General features: G+C 38.4%; 1 protein-coding gene across 3 annotated transcripts in view; it reads left to right on the top strand.

The window, feature by feature from the left end:
- Positions 1 to 2,168: 2,168 nt before the first annotated feature.
- The window catches only part of NAP1L1 (nucleosome assembly protein 1 like 1), a 28,973-nt gene continuing 12,236 nt past the window's right edge, over positions 2,169 to 18,905 (top strand). The window contains exons 1-4 of one of the 3 annotated variants that reach the window (XM_090273637.1): positions 2,169 to 2,310; positions 11,268 to 11,304; positions 15,498 to 15,583; positions 16,979 to 17,081. In XM_090273637.1, the coding sequence (XP_090129763.1) occupies positions 11,288 to 11,304; positions 15,498 to 15,583; positions 16,979 to 17,081 (206 nt within the window). In that variant the 5' untranslated portion in view covers positions 2,169 to 2,310; positions 11,268 to 11,287. Of the gene's footprint in view, positions 2,311 to 5,644; positions 5,731 to 11,267; positions 11,305 to 15,497; positions 15,584 to 16,978; positions 17,082 to 18,905 lie in introns of those variants that run through there. The other 2 variants (XM_090273636.1, XM_090273638.1) reach the window with 2 other exon arrangements.

Genomic DNA, 18,905 nt, shown 5'->3' with positions numbered 1-18,905 from the left:
TAAAATTGATTAGAGTACATTGCTAAGCACGAGGCTTATAATAAATAACTCTAGGCAGCTAGAAGTTTCAAGAAATACGACATTTAGAGAAGAGGTTCTAAAACTTTTTGGTTTCAAGACCACTTTACACTCTTAAAAATTGAGGACCCCAAAGAAACTTTATGTGCCTTACAGATACTGATATTTATCACATTAGAAATTAAAACAGAAATTTTAAGGATAACTTATTTTATTAAAAAAAATAAACCAATGAGATGTTAACATAAAAGACTATTTTATGTGAAAAGTGTTGACCCCTAAAAAGAATATACTACTGCCCTGGCTGGTGTGGCTCAGTTGATGGGAGTGTTGTCCCAAAAGCCTAAAAGTTGCAGGTTCAGTCCCTGGTTGGGGGCGTGTGCAAGAGGTAACTGATCGATGTTTCTCTCTCATAGAGATGTTTCTCTCCCTCTTTCTCTCCTTCCCTTCCCCTTCTCTCTATAATCAATAAGCATGTCTTCCATTGAGGATTGAAAAAAAGAAAAAAAGATACTTAGGACTCCTTGTGGCTCTCACACAAAACCCCTGCTAAAGTGCCTACCTCCCTCACTGCACTTCCTGTCTGTGGTTCTGAGCCAATCTTTACAAGTGTTCCTAGAGTCCTGTTTCAATCAATAGGACTGAGACTTTCCCAATCCAATCAGAGCTATGCAGCTATAATGCCATTAGCATCTTCAATGACCAATCAAAGCAGCTACCTTCTGACTAATTAGGACCAATCAAGCCATGAGGATTTGGAGTCCTCATTTGCAAGAGGGGGCCCAATCAGGGACCCGGGCAGGGACTTCTCCCTACATAAGTCTGATCCGGAGCAACTTGGGTTGCACACTTTTCCTTTCCACCAGTCAAGACTGGTTCTCCAGCTGGAGTCAAAACTCTGAAGATACTAGCAGAGCAGACAGAGCAGGGCTTTATACCAGCAGGGTGACCTCACCTGGGCTGTTCATAATTGAGCTGTAATAATGTTGCGTTGCTGTACATGCTGTATCACAATGAATGTTTGCAGTTTCCTTCTTCGCCAAACCCCAAATAGGCGTTCCTTTTGGTTTGACTAAGCACCAACTATCATTGGTTAACAAAAGTAACTACTTTACAAAACAAACAAAAATAATTGGCATTCTTTTACGTTTTTGTAAATCTATAATGTCTCCTTTAACAACAAATGACTCTATCCTAATATCTGCTTGTTTTCAACGTTTCCATATCACATGCCATGTAGCCTCTGGAAAACTCCACTGTGAGAGGATGAGTGTGCAAAAAGCAAGTAACTTCTTAGTAAGTACTTTTACAGAAATCCTTTTGACCTCCTTCTTCAAAGGGTCTGGGAACCAGGATCACACTTTAAGAACCACTGTTTTAAGAGCGACTATTAGTCAATCCAGCATCAATGGAAAAATACCCATGCTGTTTTGCAGTCCTAAGGATTTCCATAGGATTTACTTGTTCAGAAAGACGAAACAGACTGTCTTCATTACAAAGCATCCAGAGAATACACAAATATGCCATTTTCATCCATAAAAAAAAACTAAAGCAAAAATGAGGGACCACATGGCAAGTAAAAGGATGTTGGAGTAAGGCTGAGAAGCGTCCCCGGAAGCCAAGGAGATCCAACCCATAGGAAAAGCAAAACCCGCAAAGCCAACGCGGAGGTGGTCAGGAGGGAAGAAGTGCTGTTCCTAGGGATGAAATGGGCGGCGAGAGAAAATGGTTACCCGGGAAGGGGAGTTGCAGGAATTAGGCTGGGACAGAGACGGAGAACTAAGGAGCACTCGCCATCAGGCTGCGGCGAGCCGGTACCAAACATACGGCTGGCCTCCTATCTTCCCCTACTTCCAGCCTCACGCCGAGGCGTATATGGGCGAAGCGCAGGACTAGGGCCTTTCCTGAGAATGAAAGGGGTTGAAATTTCCTTTCCGGAGGAGCGGGTGAAAAATGGAGCCCGGGGCGTAGCAAGGGGCGGAAGCGGGAACTGAGAAACCCAAACTGGGAGCAGGGGGTGTGGAGGTCGTCATGGAAGAAGGACGGTTCTGTTGCTATGCAACGCGTCCTGAGCCCGCCTCCCGCTCGCGTTGCTAGGAGACGGCGAGGCAAGGGGGAGGGCGGCGGAGCTGGTCCTACGTGCTGACGCTAATTGTATATGAGCGCGAGCGGCGGGCTCTTGGGTCTTTTTTAGCGCCATCTGCTCTCGGCGCCGCCTCCTGCTCCTCCTGCCGCCACCCTGAGTCACTGACTGCGCAGCTCCGGCCGTCTGGCTCCCCGTACTAGCCATCGGTAATGGATGGGGGCCTGAAAGAAAAGAGGGAACGTAATGTCGGCCGGGCTGTGGGCACAGAAGGGAGGGAGGGAGGAACAGGGAACCGAGAGCTGGTGCTGCGGGCCGCCCGAGGCCTCCCGGCTCGTTTTGTGGGCCAGAGCTAGACCCGTCAGCAGAGTTTTCGATCACGTAGCCTGAGAGGCTCCCGAGATCGGCCAGCGCTTTTTTTCTTTTTCTTTTGTGGAACGGCTGCGGGGACGCGGGGGTTGGTGCGGCCTGGGAGGGCCGGGGACCGTGCCAGGCTGCGCTGAGGTACACTGATCACCACCGGCTTCTCCGCGCGGAGGGGGGCGAGGCCATGGCTTCGGCCGGGGGTCCTGAGTAGGCGACGGCTGCGCCTCTGGCGCGGGGTGCGGGCCAGGCTAGAGTGAAGAACCTATTGCCACCTCGACGTCCCCGTTTCCTCAAAAATTCATACCCCAAGGAGCCCGCTGGGGGATGGAAAGAACGGTGGAGGCTGCGAATTCCGATGGGTGGGAGGGGCTGTGAGGGGACGTGAGAGGACGAGGCCCTGGGGCGGAGAGGGGGCGGGGAGGCCGCCAGGCTCCCGGGCTCTCCGCCCACCGGGGGCGGAGACTGTGCTGGGCGGGGAAACCCCCGCGGCTTCCCTTTGCACGTGGCCGCCACCTGGGACAGATTGGAGACCCGACCCCCCTACCCCCACCCCCACCCCCGGCTTCAGTTGCCGTTAGTTACTGAACGTTGTGGAGATGGTGGGATGTGAAAATGAAGACTGAACAATAAATCCAGCCCTTGGGTGTCACACTCTTAACCTGCTTCTCTTTGAGCTTAATCTTTGTATTGGTACAGGAGGAAAGTATGAGTGTTAGGTGATGGATGATGATGCAGGGCCTCCATTGCTAGAATTTTTAAAGAATTAATGTGTATAAAGCGTTTAGCTGTTCTTAAGAAAATATTTTTTTGTGTGTACCTCAGGTACAGTCAGAATTTGGGTGGGTGTTTTGACCAGGCCTTTTTATTCGTGAAGCATTGATCTAAGCGGTTTTAAAATGGCAATGCTAAAGAATTTGGCTTGCAGGGTCTTTAATTCACCTAGGACTTGTATTGCTTTCTTACAAATGAGTTCCTTTATTGGGATTCCCAGATAAGATACTTAACTAGCTGTTTTGTTTTTAAGATGCGTGTGGAGGTATGGTGGAGGAACCAAAGGGTGGAATGAGGAGTTAACGTAAATTTAGTAAGCCAGATTCGTAATCTGCCTTGTCCATGCCCCCACTTCAAAAAGTGGGCAGTGAAGGGCGGCGGGGAATGAGTCCTGCCTGGGACGGCTAGGCTTGGAGAGGACAGCAAATGAACTGGGTACGGGATGTCCTCAGGGAGCCCCTATTTTGGACTATCACTGTCTGATTAGTTAGTTTTGTAAGGATTGCACTTTAAAAATTCAACGGTAATTGCTTGGTTCCAGGAGAGCTGCGCTGTAAAATGAAATTTGCTAGTTTTGAAAATAGGTAACATCAAAATACCTTTTCAAATTAGCATTTAGGTCCTATTTTCTGGTCAGCTTTAATATCACTACACTTACTGTACTTAGGAAGGTAATACACATTAACTTTGGATAAGGGGAAAACCTTAGGTACAAGTCCTCACTTAACCTCGTGGGTGAATTCTTTGACCTGAAGTGAAGTGATGTATACAGAAACCAGTTTACTGAAGGCTAATCAATATAAACGAGTTAGGTTCCTAAGTCACATAATCAACTTTAAAACGAAATGACATTAAATGAAACCATGATATTTGAGGACCTGCTGTACATAGGATTGATTTAAAACTGTTGGGAGGTAAATGAGATTTACAGTGATCTTTTGAGAGTAGTAAATCAGTCTCAAATGCTCGTTCAAAGTTGTCCATGTTCACATGGGCCAAATCCAAAAGGTACAGTTTATTTTTTAGGAAGTCTGGAGGGTAAATGAAACTAAACATTGATAGGTAGGTTGGTTTGGACATCTAATATTGTAAAAACCTTGACTTCATAGATTGTCTTTGTAGGTCAGTGTTGTTTTATAAATCACATTTTAAAAACCATACCTGTTTGAAAATCTTGGTAAATTTTGGCTGTACCAAAACATCCAAAATGCAGTTGCTCATCTTATGTATTTAACTTGACCATATTGTGTCCAGATGACTGCTTTGATACTAAACATTCTAAAATACATTCAATACAGAGTCCTTTTTGTCGGAAAGGGGGCTGAAAGAAGCTGAATCTGTTTTGACTTGAAGGTATGAAGATGTTCAAAAACAAAATGAAGCTGAGTAAATTTGAGGATTTAATTGACCTTTTTAAGCCTTGGGCAATATCCCATCCAGCCCTCTGAGGGGTTGTACCAAATGGAGGGTTTTTATAGGAAGAAGGGTAAAGCAAAGGTTGCTGTTAACAAAAGATTATTTTCAGTAGGGAAGTTTTTGTCATACAGTTGCCTATTTCTGTGGGGTGGAGGAAAAGGGTCCTTGTGACAGATTACCTCATTGATGTCGGGCAAAAATTTCCAGACTGATTAAGGCTGTTTCTGGGAGAGGTTGAAACTGCAATTAGATCAAGTATTAAATCTAGGCTTGGTATCATGGGCTTTTAGCACGAGTGATGACATTTGGGGCCTGTGGTTTTCTTTTATAACAATGTCAAAATAAAATGTTACTTTGTTCCTGTTTTGCTTTGTTGTAAATTTGAAATACTAATAACAAAAACAATTAGGAGGAATGAATCCTCATCAATTTAGAAAACTAGTAATTTATTCAGGTCAAATAAAATCTGTGGTTACTTGTGGTCTTAGGTGATTCTTTCAATAAATATTTTAGTGCCTGTTTGGACATATATCTTACATTATGAACCAAAAAGGAAAATTGGTTGTATAGATATAAAATGTTGAGTGGCGGTGATAGTGTGAAGAAAAAGAAAGTGGGGTTAGAGTAGTATTTATAAAAATCTTTTTATTTTATTTTTTTAATTTTTATTGATTTGAGAGAGAGAGAGAGAAACGTCCGTTTTTGTTGTTCCACTTATTTATGCATCGTTGGTTGCTGCTTGGAAGTGCCCTAACTGGGGATCGGCCGTGGGTATCTGGACAATGCTCTAACCAACTGAGCTACCCAGCCAGGGCTTCTCTAACATTCTTTATGTGAAGGAACCTATTACAGTGTGATAATAAGTCCCATTTCAACTGATTTCATCTGAGTAAGTTCTTTCCTCGTTGGGCAGAGTAGGGGTTAGAAGGTGAGTTGTTGTTTTCACTCATCCTTGTAAATTGTTTAGTCCATTGACAGCAGGCCACTAGATTACATTACTGGGCTTGCCACAGAAGATAGCCTGTTTCCGGCTGGTTACCAACTCTGCCTTTTACTGCTACGTACTTGTTTAGAAGGTTTGTATATTTTGATTTTTATTGGGAAAGGGAGTTGTAATTTTGAAGTTTATTAATTTAGATTATTTTCTAAGGTAAAGAGGGTACAGAAGAGTACAATGGGTAGATATTAACAGTACTTATTGGGTGATTATTCAGGCAGTGTTTTAAATTATTCTACATGTATTGTAACTGATTTAGTCCTTCTGGAGGTAGGTCGTATGACCATTTTAATGAGGAGACTGAGGTACACAGTAGTTAAAGAATTTATCCAGGGATGCGTAATGAGCAATGATGATTTCCGATGAGGATTTTGTCTTGGTTTTAAAGGGATAGTTCCCTTGACTTAAATCATTATGCTGTACATCAGTTTGGACTGAAAAAACACGCTTGCTTAGGTTTCACTGTGCTCCAAGGAAAGGCTGCAGCACTTAATGGTTATGAAGTTATCTTCTAACATGTCATGTTTTCATGTGAATTAAATTTTGTTAACACTTCGGTGTATTTTCAAGTATCAGTCCAACCCATTATTTTCTTTGCCATTGGATCAGATAATGCCTTAGAAAATGAGATCCTCTGAACAGAAACTAGTGTTCTCAAATAGTCCATTTTGCTTGGGACTGACTAGGAAGTTGTGCTGGAGCCAAATAAAATACGGAGCCCCTGGACCACTGAAATGTTAATAGAAAAGCGATGCTTGAAAGATTTATGGAAGTGCGTTAGGAATGAGATGCATGGTCTGAAGTAAAGGGAAATCTTATCCTTGGGATATTACTGGTTCTCTTATTAACTCTTTTGCCTCAAAACATACATAGTTTGTAATGATTGGCTGTTTCACCATGAATGAGTAATTTTCCATAAAGGAATAGTAACTACTTTGATATTATATCGTCGTCGTCGTCGGCAGCCGTCCATCTCGAGAGACGATGGTGTAGCTTCTTAAGAGTCTATCTGCACCGCCGAGAATGGCTGTGCAGTCCGACTCGGGAGTGACACGGCATCTGTCTCCTCCCGTGTTGAATCGACATCTTGCGATGACGCTGGAGTGTCCTCTCCAGTGAAGCTGAAGCTACAGAGCCTGGGCAGGGTGATATGGAGGGTCTGCTGTTGCCCATGCAGCAGACCCCCCCTCTCTTCGCAGCTGAAGGGTCCAAGGGAAAGACGGAGTCAATACAGCTTGGTTTCAGGTGCGCCGCAGGAGTTGCCGGTGTTGACTACAACGTCAAACCGCCTTAGGGACTCCGGCTCCGGATTTTCTGTCGGGGTTTACTCCCTTAGCCTTTCCCCTGAAGAGGTATGCCGCAAGGCAGCGGAGGTTTTTGGAGTCAGAGTTTTCCTTCTCTGATGTACCCTGACTGGAAGATCGAACCAGCGACACTTAGCTCGCAGGCCGACGCTCAATCCACTGAGCTAAACCAGCCAGGGCATTTGATATTATATAACCTATGGGATAGTAGGCTTTTAGGGAAGGCACCTTGGTTTTTGGTGTGGTGGACTGGGCGTGGGTTTTAGAAATCAGATTTAAATTCCTAGTTTTTTCCAGTTAACCTCTTATGTGTTGCTTAGCAAGTGGCATAATGTTTTGTCTGCAAATACGAGGAAAGCCTGTAATAGTTCACTACAGAGTAGGCTCTATAAATGTTAGCTTTCCTTTCTTCTCATTGAAAGTAAGGAGAACTTAGAATCAGGTTTACTGCAATGATAGGTTACTTGATGGCTCATGTCTGGACATCTAGCCATTAGAAGATTACAAAATAATTAGTTTATGGTTTGATTCAATCACTTGTTCCCCTCTTCTCCACTGAAAGGTTTTCTTTGTGGTCAAGTTCTTAGGTTAAGGTATACATACCTTCGTCATGATGAACCTTGTCTTTTCATTGAGATCTTCTATATATATCACATATCAGGTAATGAGTTGAACCTTTCACCTTTTTGTCTCTAGTAATACTTTTCCTTAAAGTCATTTACTGGATGTTAATACAGTGATACCAGCTCTCTTTTGGTTAGGATTGTATTTCACTAACAGTTTTTACTAGGGACCTTTAGTTGATTTAATGTAATTACGATGATATTTAGGTTTAAATGTGACTTTTTGTGCTTTGTTTTTTCACCTAATTTTTCTTTAGGTTGTTGTTAAAATAAATATATTTTGTTTTTCTCCTGTTTTGGAACTTAATGTCTTTCAAATCTTCTGAGGGGTGGTTACCCTCGAAATTATAATACGCATACATAAGGACATTAGAATACTTGGATCCATTTCCTCACCTCTTAACTCTCACCAGTGACTTCATGTTGGGGTAGTTTAAATTTTTTAATACACTACACAGTGGTAATAACTACTTCTTTTAAAATATTTATTTAGATATATTCTTGTATCTTAGACCTTCCATTTGTAATCATTTGCCTTCTGCTTGAAGAAAGGCCTTTTAGAATTTATTAGTGAGAGTGCTGGAGATGTTTTTGCCTGAAAGTATGTTATCTTTTGTATTTAAAAGATGTTTTGGTTTATTCTAAAATCCTCCATTACTTCTAGCATGTTAAGCTCAGCAGCATATTCTGTTGTCTTTTGGTGTTTATTGCTGAAAAGAAAAGAGCTGTCTTCTGTGCCTTTGAAGTTAATTGTCTTTTCACTGTGTGCTTTTGACTCGACTTGTGTTTTTAGTGTCTTGCCTTTTCACTCATATCTTGGATAAGTGTGGTTTTCTTTTTTTATTTTTCCTGATTGGGATTTGTAGGGCTATCATTCATTAGTTCTGGAAAATTCTTTGCTCCTAATTTCTTCAAATATTCTGCCCATTTTTTTCTTTATTCCTAGAAGTTGTGTTAAATCTTTGTTTGACTTTATTGTATCCTAAAATACATTTTAACTTTATTTGCTTCCTTTTAGTTTCTGCCATATTTTGGAAGATTTTTTCTAAGTAAGTTTGCTTCCAGCTCACTTGATTCTTTCTCCAGCTCTATTTAGTCTGCTATTAAACTCGCTCATTTAGTTTGGTTTGTTATTTTTATTTCTGGAAGCTCTATTTAGTTCTTTGCTAAATTAGTTATATCACCTTTAATAGATGACGGTTCCTTGATATGGCTGCAAGCATTGTATTTTCAAATGTAGTTAGGTTGGTTGTTTTTGTCTATGTTTATAGTTAGAAGTTTGTAGCCTTTTTGACAATATTTAAATCTTTATAGACTGGTTTCTGTTGTCCATGTTGCTCTTGAAAATTACTTTTATGAGTTATTTGAGGTCTAGGATGAAGGTGCCTTTCACTTATATTTGGATATGCTGGTGCCTAGGAACCCTTGTGAGAGACCACTTTTAAGCTCATAGCTTAGGTTTTGAGGGCGACATAGATCAGGTGATTTGGGGGGAGAATTGGTTTATTATTCCTGAGAATTTAGCACTTTGAGGTTACTGCTTAACTTGGAGGTTACTGAGAGGGTTGTCATAAAGATTTCTTACCTTGAAATAGGTCCGTAGCTTTTGATTTCACCCTACAAGTAGTTCAAGTTTGAGGTTGGCAGTTGGCCTCATGGCAAAAGTGACTTCCTTATCCTTATCCTTATCCTTATCCTTTTGCTTCCTCTTTTGCCTTCAGTTTTGGGTTAGGAATTCCTTACTTATTGCTTTTAAGATTTTAACAAATATTGTGAGCTTTTTGAAAATTCTTACCCAAGGACATGCTTACAGATTTTAGAGAGAGGAAGCGAGGGAAAGGGTGGATAGAAAGAAAAGCATCTATCTTATTGCCTCCTTTACGTGCCCCTACTGGGGATTGAACCCACAACCTTCCTGTGTACAGATGACGCTCTAGCCAGCTAAGACACACTGGCCAAGGCAATATGTAGGTGCTAAGCTAAACTTGTATTTCTCAATATGATCTGATTATCTTAAGACTACGTACTTAAGAAGCCAGGTTTCTTGTTTAGAATGCAGATTTTTGGGTCTGCTCCATCAGATATGATGGTTCAGAACCTGAGTGTGGGAATCTCTCTTTTTAAAAATGAACTATTTGTAATTTTATATTTATAGAGAAGTTATATAGTTTAGAGTTCCCATATACCGCTTAACCACTTTTTCTTAATGTTAATCTTATATTACCATGGTGTATTTACTGGTCGTTCTGTACATTTGTCAGAACTAAAGGAATCTTTTACATGAATTTGCTTCTTAATAAGATCAGTCCAATGAGGAAATCATTTTTGTTCTAATTTTGTAGATGTTTAAATAAGGCTAGGCTTTTCTTTTTCCTAAGTGAGCTTGCTACAAAGTTGGTATCAACCCAAATGATCTGACTTCAAAATTAGGTCTACTGTAAAAAACAAAAAATGTGTACAGCCAAGAAATCTAATTTATCCAGAATGGGCAGATTGGAGACGGCATCTCTGAAAAACTAAATGCCATTTTGTTTTGCCTTGAATCCTGTTTACTAAAGAATCAAAATTTTGTTGTAGGAGTTTGAATTCTGAATGTAATGCCACCAAGTGGACACTGAGGGTTGGCAGCATAGGAATAATACTCCAATTATTAGTACTTGACTGCTAAAATCAGTACCTCTTCTTAACATTTTGAATAACAAGCATATTAAGCATGTTGGTATAAGAAATCAAAGCTTATATCGTGGTGTAAGTTAGAATAAGACTTTAATTTTTAAAAGATAAAAACTTGATTTTAATGTGGAGTTCTAAGCTTAACTTAAAAATTTTTCTTTACTAATCTGCATTACTGGTGGCATTCAGCCATTATTCTGCCTGAATATAACACACTTTACCTTACGTTTTGGTTTTCTAAAAACAGTCTTTACGTTAATACTAATTTTACAGTAAGGAAGAACTTAGGATGTGCTGTGATCGATTCTGACAGTATTTGGGTCTGCTAACCGAGAGTTGTTGACAATGTACTGGCAGGTCCAGGGTAGGCTTGGGGGGGGGGGCGGTTATCAGTGATAGGACAGGACATACATTTGAAGAGACAGGGAAGGTTTAGTTAACATTGTTAGGGATGCAGAGCTTTATAACTGTCAATAAATAACTTAAAAGGCTGACATTTTACACAGGGATTATTAAACTTTAAAAAAGATCTCCAGGGTTGGTGGGGGGCATAATGAATATAGTAGGTGGTAGATTTTGGTTTTTAAACATGAATTTGATAAAAATGAATGCTGTTAAAAATGAGTGGGTTTGTTCCTTGAGCTACTAAGTAGCCTAAAAATTTAAACAAAAATTGACCATTCATGGTTGTTGCAGGAATTTGAATAAAGATCCTGTGTGTTCCTTTTCTGTGATTCTAGCGCTACAATAGATTCTTTATCAATAGTGGTATTACAAAAGTCCTTACACGATAGATTCTAAATTTCTACTAGTAACTTGCTTATCTTAAGTAATATCCTCTGAAAAATGACTTTGACTAGCATGAAAGTCTGTATGTTCCATGATATCTCTTAACACCGATTCTTTTTTTAAAACATAGTGTTGGTTTAAAGGGTTTTGGTTTTAAATGTTTTTATTGGTTTTAAATAAGTGATATCTTTTTTCTTTTTTTTTAACATTGATGTTTCTCTCCATAGATATTTGGAGTTCTTACAACATGGCAGACATTGACAAGTAAGTGGCAGATAGTTGGTTTCTTTTTCAGAAATTTGTACTGTGATGTAGTTAACAGCAGTACTAGTTATGTATTGTGAAAATGTATGGTAATTACTAATGTTTAGTGCCTACTATTATAAAAGTTGCATACTGCGTGTCCAAGACAAAATGTAGTATATACAGTCACTGTCATAAATATAATAAACCATTTGTCAGTGTTTATTCTTACAAAAGTGCTGAGCACAATAATGAATCATAAATAACTTTCAGAGTCCATTTTTATCCTATATGTATTTTCCAAAGATTTTTACTACTTACGTTGTAATGTATCATATATACAAGATAAAAAAGTACAAGAAGTGTATAAAATGTCTGTATAGAGTTTAAAGAAGAATAGAACAGTGTACAAGCTTTTAAAGCTATTAGAAGCCCTGTGTGCCCCTTCTCAATTTCATCCTCCACCTTTCCTCTTCAGAGGTGTAAGCACTGTCTTGGCTTTTGTCTAATTCATTTCTTTGTTTTTCTTTAAGAGTTGCACCACCTACAAATTCTTAATGTTTAATTTTGAAAATCTGAATAGCAGTTGCAAATGTAGATGTACAAAGAAAAAAGCAGTATTACCACTATTAGTTGAAGGCTCCAAGACAGGAAAATAAAAGGCAAAAGAGAGATTATCTGGCTTTAGTTTTGCAAAGGCTTTTCAAGGGCTCATTTTGGGGAAGTCGTGGGCAAAGTTATGCATCCTGGAAATAGTGTTGGTGAAGTTGGCATCTGGCGGGGTTATAATATGGACAGGTGCCTTGTAGACATATGGTCAGGGAAAATGGGATGAGCTGTACTGTTTGTTGCTTGTAATTTCAAAGTAGCCTGCTAACTTAGAGGACAGTTAAGACAGAATATTTGGGGATGGGGGAGGTATGATATGGTTATCCACAGCTTTTAAGGCAGCAGAGCATGGAGATGCAAGGGCACTAGACGTTAGCACAAGGATAACACATCAAGTACTATAGATAGATGAATATGGCTAATCCGCCCGTGCATGCAGGAGAAGAGTGGCGGCAGACATTTTAGTGGTGAAAGTAGTATCGCCTCAATCACATTTCTTCAATCTGGGTTTCCTAGCCTTAGCTAAGAAATTGGGGATCTATTTTATTCTCTTTCTGGGGTTTTCTTCTGTTTCTCTTCTTTTGGGTTTGAGGTTTCCTTTGAGTCCCGTGTGTTCTTTTTTTTGGTTCTTTAATACCTTCTTAGAAGAATACAAAGGAAGTAAATTGTTTTGAGATGACATAAATGAGAATGATATTTCTACTCTTATGCTTAATAGTTTGTGTGTAGAATTCTAATATGGGAATCATTTTTAAGAATTTTGAAGGCATTGCTCCATTGTCACCTGGCTTCCAGTGTTGCTGTCTTGAAATTCCAAGTCATAATTCTTGATCATTTGTATGTGGCACTTTTTAAAACAAATATACACATTTATCTGTTTATTTCTGGAAGCTATTCTGGTTTTGGAGTTCAGAAATTTTTACATTGTTAGGTCTATTTTTTCACCTCATGTAAATTGATTCATTGGTAGACCCTTTCAATGTGGCCATTTGATCTTTTAGTACTGGGAAATATTCTTATTTTGATTGTCTTATTTCTGTTTTCTCTTTCTGGATTTCCTGTAATGTGCGTTGGACTGGTTCTTCTAATTACCTTCTGTACTATTTTCTATCTTTGTCTCTCTGCTCTTTCTAGGCAAAGCTGAAGAACCTTCATTTTTCAACTCTTGTGTTGAGTTTCCAGATTTCTCTTTCTTAGTTCTCAAGAGCTCCTTTGCTGTCATCTATTCCTGTTTTTATAGCATCTTATTGTTCTTGTTTCATTGATTGTAGTGTGTTTTCTCTGGATGTTTCTTTCCCCTGTATTGTCTTGTTTGCTCTTGAATTTTTCCTTTCTCTCTTTGTTTTGGTGTCAATGTGAGAGGCTTTCCTCAAAAGGGAGGTAATACCTATTTGATTGCTCAGTACGATTGGAGTGGAGTGGGGACAGACAGTTGAAGGATATTTTTTAAAAGTTGACTGGAAAATCTGGGTGTTGGGAGGGAGGTGCTTGTCCACTGGGGATATTAATGTAAGGTTGTCAAGGTTGTGAGAATCTCCAGCATCAGATTTTTTTTTTTTTTTTTTTTTTCTTGAGTGGCCAGATAACACCTCAGTGAAGAGTGGGTGTTCTGGGAGCCAAATTACGAGAAGACAGCTAGGAAGGTGTCTCTACATTCAGTATTCTAGTGTGCATATTGTCATATCTTAGATACTCATAATTCTGATCCTCTAGTCCAGTTTCTCAATTTATTCCTTTCCAGAGAAGAAACTGCCATACTCTGCTAGAGTGAGGGAGAGGAGCTAAGGATTTAACTGCTTATCAGGTTTTGCTTTGTTCTCCCTATTTTATTCATATTAAGTGTTCTTTTTAAGATTTTGTGTTTGAGTTGGCTCTCAGCTTTGCCCACTAATTAGATTTCAGTTCTCAGTGAAGTTGTTGCTCTTGTCTTCTTGTCCTTTGGTGTGTGTCTGTTTAAAAACCCCTTTATTATAATTTTAGTAGGGATTCTGGAAGGATTGAGGTCAGATGAGTATGTGCAGTTTGCCATTTTAACCTTCATTTTGTTTTAAATTGGGGGCGGGGGATAAATTGATTCCCTCTTTAATTATTTAATTTTAGGGGCCTGTGAGCCTTCACAAGGGAAAGGGTAGAGGAGATTCTGTAAAGGACCTGATCTTAAATATAGTAGGCATTTTAGGCCATACGGTCTTTTGCAACAACTCAGCTCTGCTGTTTTTGTATGAAAGCAACCAGACAGTACATAAATGAATTAATAACATTGCTGTATTTCAATAAAACTTCAGTTACAAAAATAAGAGTGGGCTAGATTTGGCTATATGACATAGTTTTTTAGACCCCCATTTTAAAACTTAAAAGACTTAAATATTTAATAAATGGTTGAATGAAATGACACTGGAGGAAGAGCCTGTTCCATGTTATGTTTAGTTACTCTTAACTCTAAGTATGCTTAAGTTTATACTGTCAGAGAAATGATTATTTTGTTTTTGATGAGAAGACTTTTTTTTCTCTTAGTTGGTAGGAACATAAATTTTGCTAGCAGAGTACAATTGACCTTTTCTGTACTTGTCCCCATATGAAAATTAAATAGTACTTGTCCATATATGAAAATTTTTCATATGCTGTTTGTAAACATGTAAAGCAAACAGATCTATAAACAAAATATTAAAATGTAAAATCACAAAGGAATTATTTGATGAGCTATATATTGACTTAGCTATTATTTCCCTTTTCAATGCTGGTTGTAATTTCATGTATAGAAACGACATTTTTAAGATGAAGTGAGGAGAATGTTATCTTAACTACTTTTTATCTTTTCTTTCAATGGTGCCATTGTCCTGGCTTTGCTCTAAGCATGAAGTAGTCTCAGCCCTTCTCCTTAACTTTTACTCTTCTTTCCCATCTCCCTGTGAAGTACTGAAAAGGAGGAGGGTCCACAAAGTTAGTGAGTGCAGGCTGATATGTTTGCTCCACAGTCATCAAGGATTCAGGATCCTTCTGTTTTTCCAACCTTCCTTAGCTTGTTACTTCCATTCTCTAGGTTGCATCATGGTCCAATGTGGCTACTGGGGCTCTAGCCATCACATTCATATTCTAGGGAGAAAGCAAGGTCTAAAAGGCCTCCCAGCTGTTTACCATCCTATAAAGGAAGTTTCCTCAAAGTTCTATACTAAAACTTTTTCTCTCGCCGCTAAAACAGTCACATAGCCACATCTAGCTAAAATGTAGTTTGGGAAATCTAGATACTTTAGCTTTGTGAACTGCCATCTCCTATTTTAAAACTAGGGTACTGTTACTAAGAAAAAGCATTAGATATTGGGTAGAAAGCACATTCTTCCTGATATCACACCTCTGAACCAAAACCTGTTAAACCACATTTTTAAAGCTTGAAGTATAGACTGTATTTGACCACATGCTTTAAAAAAATTTTTTAAGTACTTGTACTTACTTATATATGAAGTTAGAAAACAATTACCTTTTGGATTTCCTATTTCATATTTTTGAAAGAGGCATATTAATGTAGAAAGTGAATTTAAGTTTTTCTATATGTTTTATTTTTGGTAATTTGGTACATTTGAATTTGGTGTGATACTATGATATTGTAGCAAAGAACAATCTGAACTTGATCAAGATTTGGATGATGTTGAAGAAGTAGAAGAAGAAGAGACTGGTGAAGAAACAAAAATCAAAGGTATTTAAATTTTTTCAGGATCCAGTGAATACTGGCAAATGTCTTTTAGAGAGTAGTAATAAGTACCATTCTCTTTTTGATCCTTGCCTGCTCTATCCACTGGCCCATATCAGTTCAGTAATTGTGTGTGTGTGGTAGCGGGAGGGATGGAAGAAAGATGGGGATAAAATGATAGTAATGAAGGAAGGTATGGGAATAGCAACCCCTCAGAAGCCACTGTGTATACCTTTACTGCTAGAGTGACATGGCATAGCCGTGGCAAACAGCTTAGCTACCAAGAGTTTTGTCTGAATTTAGAAATGTTAAAGGTGGTGGTAGGAGTTATTTTGGTGGTGCTTCTAAACAAATACCACTAGCTTAGGTGTACTTACTTGAAAGTTTCATATTCAGTATGTAGACAATATGTAGTTGTGTGTGTACCTGTCTTTTTAAAATCCATTCCAACCAAACAACAAAAAAGAAACATTAATAGGGGTGTCAGTGGTGGTGGAGAGTTACACTGTTTTAGGTTATGTCCTGTAGATATGGATCAAGAATATTAATGTACCAGGTGACTCAACTTTTTAATTTTTAAGCCAGAATAAGGTGGTTAAAAGACTACCGAACTTACAGTTCTGGCTTTTATCTTGCAACATTTTCTTAAAAGATAAACGACTGTCCTTAGTAGCCAATATTGATCTTCTAAAGGCATGTTGGTTATCACAACTGTACATCATCTAATCAAATTAATATTAGAAGTAAATTGAACTTTAAAAACGTAATTGGGAAAATGCAGTTTTGGGGAATGTCTATTAGTGAAGATAAAATAGCAAATCTTTTGGTATAAATCTAACTTATCTTTGGATTGAGTGTAGTTTTCAAACATTGTTGATAATCAATTTTTTTTTTTTTTTTGCTTTAGTTACAACCTTTGACTATCTCAGCTGTTAACTTTCTTTATTGAGAAACACCCAGTCACATAAAAACATCAAAAAAACATTCAGGTCCCTTGTATCACTGTTACCCAGGCTTGTAACTGTCACTATGTTGCAGTTTTCTGATGTGTTGTCTGACTTTGAAGGATTAACAAGGGTCAGAGATAGGCATCTGGATGAAGCTTTGAGCTCCCTGAAATGCATGATGGCTGAAACACAAGATCATAGGAAGAGAAAAGATACTGTTGATAGTTGTGTAAATGGTTTTGAGAAATGGCAGGCATTAGAGATTATTAAAAATCTGAACTTGTCCCGCACATTGTGTTTTCCTAGAGTGAATTATTTTTTAGCTTGCTGCTTGTCTCTGCTCATACCAGCAATTATTGACTAGTCAGGGAAACTCCATGGTTGGATTGTCCTATTAAAATAGCGTGATACGTTTTCATAAAATCCTTCTTTCAATGCCCTTTTTTTTTTTAAGCGCGTCAGCTGACTGTTCAGATGATGCAAAATCCTCAGATTCTTGCAGCCCTCCAAGAAAGACTTGATGGTCTGGTAGAAACACCAACAGGATACATTGAAAGGTACAAGTTCTTCTTTTTCATAGTCCTTATTTCTCTCTATAATCAGCATTGCAGGTGTATCTATTTTTGAGACCATCTGGGACTTATGTATGTAATAGTGGAAAGAAAGCTAATGTTCGTCAATATTGAATATAGGGTTATTTGGAGGTTTTGCTCAAGTACCACCAATTTAGAGTTGGTCTTTTAAAGTTTATTTCCATCTGCAAAGGAAGTGTAGTGATCTTAATCATTTCTGAGATTTGTTTAGAGGTTTGTTAGAAATGCACAGAATTAGAAGAAATAACAGTTTTTTAAAATTTATTTCATGGTCAGATAAATCACTGCTAATAGCCCAAATATACTATTCTATTTGTAGTTGGTTTTTTCTTTTTTCTTTTTTTTTTATGGCTTTATGATTTTAAGATCTATCCATGTTGCTATCTATGTATCTCTTATTAGCTTCTAGCCTATGAATGTTGCCTAGGTCTCATGATATTTGTCCACCATGTCTTATTATATGTTTTTTCTTTGATGGATACGTAGATTGCCTCTAAGGTCAGTCAACACAAAGTTTATTGTAATGTCATCCTTGTGCATGTTTTCTTAAGGAACTATTAAGAATTCCCTTGTGATGTGTACTTACCAGTGGGATTGGTAGTTACAGGGTTTGCACTCCTTAAGTTCTTCCCACTTGCTTTCTAGAGTGACTGTATCCAGTGCACGAAGGTTGCTTTATATTTGTGTCTTTTCCAACACTTGGCATCATTCAGCTTTATAGTTGTTTTTTTTTAACCAATCGAAGAGGTGCAGCCCTATTTTATTTATATTTTCTGATTTCTCATGAGTTTCTCTTCACGATTGTGAGGCTTTTAGGTGCTCATTTGTACTCTTTGCCCTTTTTCCTACTGGGGTTTACTGTCTGTTTTGTTTTGCAGGAGTTCTTATCTATTCTAGGTGTTGATTCCTTTTCAGTTTTAGACTTTGTAAATCTATTGTGTCATTTTTATTTTCCGCATAGCATCCTCCATTAAACAAGTTATTACTTATGATTGTTAAATGTTTTAATCTGTGGTTTGTTCTTTTGAAGTTAAGTCCTTCCTAATTCCTTCTCTATTTCCTGTTGACTAGTTTTACCTTTTACCTTTAATCTTTGATCTCTTTAAAGTACACCTTTGTATTAAGTGTGAATAGGCATCCATTTTTTTCTTTCTTTTTTGTTCTTTCTTTGTTAGTGGGCTAGTTTTTGTAACTTAAAATGGTTCAGTTTTCGCCATTTATTAGTGGTATCACCTTAAATAGCATATCACTTTCTGTGTTTGAGCTGGACGCCGCTGTTTCACTTATTTTTTTATTTTTTTATTTTTTTGGTCTCTTTTGTCCTTGTCACACTTAATTACTATAGCTTTATAGTATATGTTAATATCTGGCAGGGTGAGTTGCTTTCTTCCACCACCCCTCACCGCACCACCACCCCCCATGGATGACAGTAAGTTTATCAGGGTTCTTTCAAAAAAGACATTAAACTAAAATTTTGGTAGCAATTTCATTGACTAAACATATATATTAACATGGTAGAGAAAGTTGATTTTGTATCTAGAAGTATTGCTGCACTTACAGTAATTGGTTCTGTATTTTCTCCCATGGGCAAAAGATGTTATCTGCAAATAATGGCAGTTTTAGCTCTACCGTTCCATGTTAAACTATACTACATGTTTACTTTTCTTTCTTTATAACACTGCCAGGACTTTTCCGTATTATGGTAAACAATAGTGTTAAAATGGGTGTCTTTGTCTTTTTTCTATTCTTAACCAGGAATGAATATAAAATGCCCATTAAATATTGAGT

The sequence above is a fragment of the Furipterus horrens genome, unplaced genomic scaffold, assembly GCF_987537825.1.
Source record: "Furipterus horrens unplaced genomic scaffold, mFurHor1.1.pri manual_scaffold_4, whole genome shotgun sequence".
In the NCBI taxonomy this organism is placed as follows: Eukaryota; Metazoa; Chordata; class Mammalia; order Chiroptera; family Furipteridae; genus Furipterus; species Furipterus horrens.
The sequence above is the reverse complement of the archived record's forward strand: the minus strand, read 5'-3'. Positions and strand labels throughout refer to the sequence as shown.